Source organism: Drosophila ananassae, chromosome 2L, assembly GCF_017639315.1.
Source record: "Drosophila ananassae strain 14024-0371.13 chromosome 2L, ASM1763931v2, whole genome shotgun sequence".
NCBI lineage: Eukaryota > Metazoa > Arthropoda > Insecta > Diptera > Drosophilidae > Drosophila > Drosophila ananassae.
In genome coordinates this window covers 24,632,743-24,640,851 of record NC_057927.1, presented here as the reverse complement: position 1 = coordinate 24,640,851, position 8,109 = coordinate 24,632,743, and the positions used below count along the sequence as shown (strand labels likewise).

The 8,109-nt window shown below is 36.8% G+C and overlaps 2 protein-coding genes across 4 annotated transcripts; both read left to right on the top strand.

Annotated features, from left to right (window-relative positions):
* Nucleotides 1-136: 136 nt before the first annotated feature.
* Nucleotides 137-1,223, top strand: LOC6494328 (brachyurin). Its single transcript, XM_032449624.2, has 2 exons — nucleotides 137-341; nucleotides 409-1,223. Exons 1-2 carry the CDS (start codon nucleotides 228-230, stop codon nucleotides 1,138-1,140), a joined length of 846 nt encoding a protein of 281 aa, XP_032305515.1. The 5' UTR covers nucleotides 137-227; the 3' UTR covers nucleotides 1,141-1,223.
* Nucleotides 1,224-2,261: 1,038 nt separating this feature from the next.
* Nucleotides 2,262-7,650, top strand: LOC6494339 (tropomyosin-2). 3 transcript variants are annotated; one of them, XM_001965899.4, is made up of 4 exons: nucleotides 2,262-2,418; nucleotides 4,674-5,320; nucleotides 5,380-5,557; nucleotides 6,876-7,650. In XM_001965899.4, exons 2-4 carry the CDS (start codon nucleotides 4,727-4,729, stop codon nucleotides 6,956-6,958), a joined length of 855 nt encoding a protein of 284 aa, XP_001965935.2. In that variant the 5' UTR covers nucleotides 2,262-2,418; nucleotides 4,674-4,726; the 3' UTR covers nucleotides 6,959-7,650. The 3 variants fall into 3 exon arrangements, with proteins under 3 accessions (XP_001965935.2, XP_044574194.1, XP_044574195.1); XM_044718259.1 differs by lacking the exon at nucleotides 6,876-7,650 and adding an exon at nucleotides 5,871-6,239; XM_044718260.1 differs by lacking the exon at nucleotides 2,262-2,418 and having other exon boundaries at nucleotides 4,672-5,320.
* The last annotated feature ends 459 nt before the right edge of the window (nucleotides 7,651-8,109 follow it).

The window sequence follows — 8,109 nt, the reverse complement described above, 5'->3', positions numbered from 1 at the left end:
AGCTTCCGTCTCTTTGGGCTTCTTTTAATTGGTTAACACACTTAGCGTGTTGGGTAAATACTTATTTAATCTTATCAAGTTCATTAAAACTCACCATGTTAAAACAAAATGTGCAAAATTCCGGCACAGTGATAACAAAACAAAGGGGAAGAATAGTTAAGGGTGAAGATTAAAATTGACAGAATCGAACATTAAATCATATAGCTTCCGACAGAAAACGGATAACCATGAAGCGGAGTGCCGTAAATTTTGTTGGAGCATTATGGCTAATTTTATTAGCGTTCTTAGCCACTAATGGCCAGGAAATTTCGTCATCGGGCGGACTAGCATTACCTGGTATTGTGAGTATTTTGATTGTCTGTCGAGTGATAAGGAGTTATCATAAGTTCTTTTTTTCGGAATAACCAGCACGGACGTATTATATCTGGTAAACAGGCGACAACTGGGCAGTTTCCGTGGCAGGTGATTTTGAAAAGGGACGAATGGGACGATTTACTCTGCGGTGGATCCATTATTTCGGACACTTGGGTCCTGACCGCTGCCCATTGCGGATATGGCTTCGATTCGTTGTTTCTGATCTTCGGCAGTGTGGAGCTGAACAACGAGAATGCTCTGAATATGACCTCTTCCAGCATTTTCGTACACCCGAACTACAATGACAAGATGAATAACGATGTGGCACTTATCCAGCTCCCCCAGGCCCTAACCTTCTCCAACACCATCAGTCCAATCAGTCTGGTGTCTTCTTCCCAGGCCTGGAACAACTTTGTGGGCAGTGTGGCCACTGTCGCTGGATATGGACTAATGGACGACGAGTATCTGGAGTATTCCGACGTTCTTCAGTACGCCCAGGTGACGGTCATCGGCAATGAGAACTGTGCCCCCATTTACGGCTCTTCCGTGGTCTTGGACTCCACTCTGTGCGCCCAAGGAGCCGATGGCACCAACATGTCCATCTGCAGTGGAGATTCCGGCGGTCCCCTCATCCTCTACAACTCCAGTTCCGGACAGTGGCAGCAGATTGGTATTAACTCTTTTGTGGCCGAAGATCAGTGCACTGCCGGGTATCCTTCTGGCTATGTTCGACTCACTTCATTCCTTCAATACATTGGAGAGACCACGGGGTTGGTAATCAATTAATCAACAATGTATATTCCATTTATACATAAAATGTACATCAAGTCCAATAAAAGCGCAATATAACAAAAAAAAACGGTCTATTTTTAAATCAGTCTGTATGGGTTTTGAGAATTTTTTGAAAATGTATAAGTGACTAACTTGAAAAAATGATATATGAGATTAATGAGGACAATTTAAGAATGTTTAAATAAACAATTAAATGATAAGCGATGTAAAAAAAAGGATAGGACTTTTATAACTTATTTTAATATTTCAGGAGACGTTTAGGAACTTTTTGTTTTCGAAAAAAAAACCCTAAAAATTCCGTCATACATCCAAAACAAACAATAATTGATTTTCCATTAAAAAAACAATCCAAGGTTGCTCTGGAAAATTTGTAATAAACATTATACTTATTATTCCAAAAAAAAGAATGACAATGTTATGAAAATACAAAAAATATATACAAAAAGATACTTGAATTCATTCGGATTTTTTCAAATTTATTATTTATTAAATGTTAGAATTTATTAAATTTTTATTAGACTTCAAATGTTTCTACGTAACATCCGTCATAATAGGATCAAAAACCATTCATCTACAAATATATAATATCCTTTCTTTAATTCTGTGTGGAAGACTGAAAACTAAACCAATTAATGGACCAAAAAAATAGCAAATGAACTGTTTTTTCGCCTTCTGGCACGGTTCCGATCAAAATTCCAAATATTTCTCAATATTTTTTTGTGTTTTTTTTGTTCAGCCAGGCCAAAATAGATGTTCATCTTGTTAGGCTTGCTCTTGCTGCTTTTCTCTGGCAGGCATCTAACATTTATGCGCTATTTTTAGCCATGTATCTGACGGATACAGGCACACACATACCACACACCACTGTGAGAGTGTTGTGAGTAAAAAAAATAAATTCAATTTAATTTTAAGAAGGAGAAACAAAAAAAAAAAAAAAGCATAATTTTCACGTCTTTCAAATAACGAGAATGCAGGCTGAGAAATGAGAGAGAAAAGATGGGGGAAATTTCGAGGGAAATTTTCGATCTTTGGGCGGAAAGTTGCGAAAGCGCTTTTCCGCTTATATTTTAGGGGGAAATTTTGAGGCGAGAAAAATTATTCAATACTGCGTTGGTGTGAGGATCGAGTGTGTGTGTGTGAGTTTTTCCGAGTCTGTGTGTATGCGTGTGTTGCCTTGCGTCGGATCTTGGGGTCGCTTTCTTGGCTAAGCAACTTGGTCAGCATCAGTGTTCTCGGGGTTTCGACAGCGTATAGTGTGTTTGAAACGCTAAGGTTGGTCCACCAGGATTTTCACCCAAAAAATTATCAAAAGAAAAAAAATCTATATAATATATAATTTTAACTCTCGTCTTTGCCAAATTGGTATTATAAAATGGATAAAATATACCAGTTTTTGGAAAAAGTGATAAGTGCATTTTGAAGGATGTAACTTCAAAATTTATTCAAAAATGGGATTATCTCCATCATTTCACGATAAATAATGTGCATATGTATATGTGTCAAGAGCTACGAATTTTAATTAAATTCTGAATTTAAAAAATCGACAAGTGGAAAAACTACAAGGATTATAATCAAAAGTGAAAACTTCAAAAAACAGTATATTAGTTGCTTTTAAAAAAAAACTTAAAAAATTTTTCTAACGAAAATTTATGATAATTATTTCGGATGTTTCAAAAAATTCGCTTATAAGGAATTTTGTAACTAAATCTGACGGCACCAATACCATCGAATATCCGTGTGTGTGAGAGAATATTTTGCACACACTCACAAGAAAGCTCCAACAGAAAATGGGATACATATACATATGCACACACACCTTATCCACCTATTCTGCTACGCACAATTTTCACACACACACACACAGTCACAGATACTCGCACTCATTAAGTGTTCTCCTCGAAGAAAATTCTTTAAAATTAACTGCAGACAGACACCTGCCTACTCGCTCTATGAAAAAAATAACACACTCACACATTCAGATCAGTTTATTTTTAACTCTACTTGAAATTTAGACGAAAAAGCTTTTCCGTCTAGCTTTCTGTGATCTCATAAAGTGAACAAAGCAAAGAGTCGAAGGCAATTGAAGATTTCGGAATTTATCCTTGAGATTGTTTTTAGGAGCTAGCGAAGGGGCGGGCGAAAAAGCTAGATATTTTGGAAAAAAATATATAGCTGCTTGGGAAGACATAGATATACACATAGTGGAAGAGATATAGATACAAAGATATATAGATATGTATTCGCCTTGCCACCCACTTGAAATTCAAAAACAGAACTAATATTTTCTTGCCATTTATGAATGATTTCGAAGGCCAAATTTTTCTGTTACTTATACATTTTGAAAATAGTATAGAATAAAAAAGCTTAAGAATATATAGCTTCTTATTCTTTCAATAATTATTAAAAAATATATAAAATTATTATTATTTTATGAACTAAAAAAATATATTCAAAGTTTTATAGATAAACTTTTTCTAATTCCAAAATCTCATACCCCTTCTTCTTCAAAAAAAAAACCTATACTCTTTGATATAGTATTTCGGGAACTAAAAAAAAACAACACAAGTATCGAAAGACCTCCAAAAGAGCAGCAACTACAACATAAATGACTTTGTCCCACTTCTGGTGGAAGCCCAATAGATACATAGATACAGATACAAACACCATCCCATCAAATACACCCACACCCACGCATTAAATGACCCCAAAGAATTGAAATCTTTTCAAATTGCAATCTCTCGACACACATCTATTTGCGTTTTTTTGTGTATTTCGAAATAATAGGGGGGAAACTCTAGAATTACATTTAGCACACAATGTCCAAAAAAGCATTTCTTCGCCATGGTATTGTGTTTGTGTGTGCGAGTGGACTGGATATTTTTCACATGCAAAAGCATATAAAGTTTATTTTTAACTCGAGAAAAAAATATCGTGCAGCGCACAAAAATATATAGCTCATCGCCGGATCCGGATTCGGATTCGGAGTGGGCGTATTGAAAATGGAAAATGAAAATTACGTGAGATCTTCTGAAATGTGTTTACATTTAAATTTTCAAATTTATTGCACAGATACATATGCACCAACAAACATGTTTATAATTAAACATCCCCTATATATATATACTATATAGAATGCGTCTGGAGTATTTAAATAAACAGATTTTCAATTGCATTCAAAATTTTTAATTTTTTTGGGGGGAAGTGTCAGGTGATATATGTCAGGTGTATTGCTCTCATGATACTTTCTATATATCGCATAAGATATTGACACTTTCCTATGTTTATTTTGATTATTTTATTTAAATAGTATAGAATTTCCAAAAAATAAATTTAGAAATTTTAGAAAGCGATATATTTTGGATAGATTAAAAGCATCTACTTCAAATACTTTAAGATGAGAGTTATTATTTATTATTAAGATAGATAGATTAGATTATAAAGATAGATAGATGTTTGGAAAATCCGAGTCTATCTCGAAAACCCATCTTAACCCCTTTCTAAAAATTTATTTTTCTTTATTTTCTCAGTGCTTTTTTCCAGTTTTCTTCCCTTCTAAGCCGTTAACAAAAACACAAACACCATGGACGCCATCAAGAAGAAGATGCAAGCGATGAAGCTTGAGAAGGATAATGCCATTGATAAGGCCGATACCTGCGAGAACCAAGCTAAGGATGCCAACTCCCGCGCCGACAAACTGAACGAGGAGGTGCGCGATCTGGAGAAGAAGTTCGTCCAGGTTGAGGTTGATCTGGTCACCGCCAAGGAGCAGCTGGAGAAGGCTAACACCGAGCTGGAGGAGAAGGAGAAACTCCTTACCTCCACCGAATCGGAGGTGGCCACCCTCAACCGTAAGGTTCAACAGATTGAGGAGGATCTGGAGAAGTCCGAGGAGCGCTCGACCACCGCCCAACAGAAGCTGCTGGAGGCCACCCAGTCGGCTGATGAGAACAACCGTATGTGCAAGGTGTTGGAGAACCGTTCCCAGCAGGATGAGGAGCGCATGGATCAGCTCACCAACCAGCTGAAGGAGGCCCGCATGCTCGCTGAGGATGCTGATACCAAGTCCGATGAAGTCTCCCGCAAGCTGGCCTTCGTTGAAGACGAGCTGGAGGTTGCTGAGGATCGTGTCCGTTCCGGCGAGTCCAAGATCATGGAGCTGGAGGAGGAGCTGAAGGTGGATTAAGCTTTAAATTCAACTAAGGAATCAGATATATTATATTCCTTCGTATTCAGGTTGTCGGCAACTCTCTGAAGTCTCTGGAGGTGTCTGAGGAGAAGGCCAACCAGCGCGTGGAGGAGTTCAAGCGCGAGATGAAGACCCTGTCCGCCAAGTTGAAGGAGGCCGAGCAGCGTGCCGAGCACGCCGAGAAGCAGGTCAAGCGCCTGCAGAAGGAGGTCGACAGGCTAGAGGGTAAGTCACCACGTTCCCTATCCAACATCCTCCTCGCCATTTCACTCAGCTCCCGAGGATGCAACTCCCTCGACGAGACGCCGGAGATGCCACTCCAGTCGGAAAGCTGGCTTCAACTAATGCTCGCATTGTATATATCGCCCAAAATGGACATTAATTAATACTCTTACTTAATCGCCATACTCTGCTTTCATTAATTGATGTAATTATATATTCTCGACCCATATTCTGACCATTTCCAAACGAATAATCATCTCTCTATTTTGTATATAAATTGTATAAATGAAAACCAAAAAAAAAATGCTTCTTGCAGACCGTCTCTTCCATGAGAAGGAAAAATACAAAGCAATCTGCGACGATTTGGACCAGACATTTGCCGAACTTACTGGATATTAATACAAAAAAATCAAGAACAAAAAACCCAAAACCAAAAAAATCCAAACAATACTCACACATACATCCCCTTTCCGAAAGAAAATACGATTTTTTTCCCCCAACTATATATATTTTTTTTATATACAATATATTATTTTTCCGATGCCAGTGTATTTATCCAGACCCGTACACTTCTGTCCACGACTCTTTCTTTATACACTGTAAATAATTTGTTTAGTCTCGCTTGAATGTGGCCACACCCACACACGCCCCAGTCTCCACCCAGTACACTGTAAAAAATCAAGTTCAGTTCAAGCCAAAGCCAAAAATAAGTTGCAACTGTAGTTAATTGTGCTTTCAACACACAGGTGAATTTTTCAATGTATATGATATGTTTTTTGTATGCCAGATATTCCTTTCCGTTTTTGATGTGGCATGATCTCTCTTCACCTGTCTTGACCTGTCTTGCCTTCCCTGGATACTCTCAGATTAGCACTCTATATCTTTCAATATCGACTCTATGTTTCTGTCTTTATTTTTGACGATCACATCACGATTTAGTTTCACCCCGAAGTCATTTCCGAGCTGATTTCGATTCAGGTCTTCCGCCACAGAAGTCTGCATTTATTGGTTTGATAGATCATGGCTAGAACCCGTAGAGATCCTCCATATAAATACCCTCCCGATCCCTCACAGCACTGCAGACTAATTGATCTAAAAAAATATATATATATCTGAAAAATAGATATATCAGTTTGAAAAAAATAAAAGTTTTTTAAATAAAAACGCTTGCTAGAACAGCGCGCTATTAACCCCAGCTGATACTGTCACGATTTCGCACAGTGTAATGTTTAAGTGTTATCTGTTTTTTTGGCCATGTCCTTACCAAGGATCTCTTAATATTTGATTTATCTAATAATTTTTGGAAAAATTAATTCCACAGACGAGCTGGGCATCAACAAGGACAGGTACAAGTCCCTGGCCGACGAGATGGACTCCACATTCGCCGAATTGGCTGGCTATTAAATGGCTATTTAAAAATATGGCCTTTAATCCCAGGAACATCATCATCAGCAACAACAACAGCAGCAAAAACAACAACAATGAAAAAAAGCGGAGGAAACAGAAGAAGACGACGACGAAGTACTCTACTAATTTTAACGATTATCTCAGAATGATATCAGATACCAAGAACAACATCCATTGTGTATAAAAATTTCTTTATAAATCTATATACTTCATAATAAATAAATAACAACAACAACAAGATCAACAACAGCAACAAGAACCAAGCATAGATTGTAATAGAACCAAGGATCACATTATCTTTTTCAATATTTAATTTTTTTTTTATTTTTTAAAAAATAAAATAAACCAAAACGTAGCAGAATGTAAAAAAAAAAACGAACAAGTCCCTCTATCTAAAAAAAAACGAATTTTGTATTTTTAAAGCAATTGTTTAAAAATATTAAGAAGCGGACAGAAGAAGCAGGAAATTAAATTATAGAGAGAGAGAGATAGGGAGAAATTTAGGGAAAGAGATAGGGCGATAGATCTATAACTGTATCTAAGCTGTTAAGAATGAATCCTGCTTTAATTTGAATTTATATCATAAAATTACACACAAAAAAACACCCAAAAAAAAGTATACAAAAAAAATTTATAAAAAATTTACTAAAAAAAAAAATTATATGTTTGATGTTTGCTTTTAATGAGAATCCATAAAATTGATTTTCTTTGCCCGTCAGCGGTCTTCGCTGAAGTTGATAAGAAATTATTCGAGATTCAGGCGAACTTGGCGATTATGCAAAGTTGGTTTTGGTTTTTTTTTTTTGGGTTATTTTTTAAATATTTCTTTTTTTTTTTTTGGGAAATCCCATGGATGTTGAACGAAAATTACCAAAATCAAAAGTGCGTCATCACTTGATCGACGATGGATCACGAACCGCCAACAAGGCCTTCGTTGCAACATCGTTAACATCCGCTAATTGTCATAGCAATGAATATAACGAAAGTTCAAATACACATTTGCCAGATTCATTCATATCTTCAGGGTAAATCAGTTGGCAAGTTTCGAGATCATATTGGAGATACATAGAGAGATAGATAGATGTGGGCGCCAGCTTTTTGACCATCAATAATTCAGTTAAGGTCGGGCCTGACATGGGCAATGCCCC

Excerpts from the sequence above, each read along its gene's own strand:
- LOC6494328 (XM_032449624.2), top strand. The coding sequence starts at position 228 with ATGAAGCGGAGTGCCGTAAATTTTGTTGGAGCATTATGGCTAATTTTA. Across the intron at positions 342-408 it reads GACTAGCATTACCTGGTATT|CACGGACGTATTATATCTGG; the intron begins GTGAGTATTTTG and ends CGGAATAACCAG.
- LOC6494339 (XM_001965899.4), top strand. The coding sequence starts at position 4,727 with ATGGACGCCATCAAGAAGAAGATGCAAGCGATGAAGCTTGAGAAGGAT. Across the intron at positions 5,321-5,379 it reads AGCTGGAGGAGGAGCTGAAG|GTTGTCGGCAACTCTCTGAA; the intron begins GTGGATTAAGCT and ends CTTCGTATTCAG. Across the intron at positions 5,558-6,875 it reads GGAGGTCGACAGGCTAGAGG|ACGAGCTGGGCATCAACAAG; the intron begins GTAAGTCACCAC and ends TTAATTCCACAG.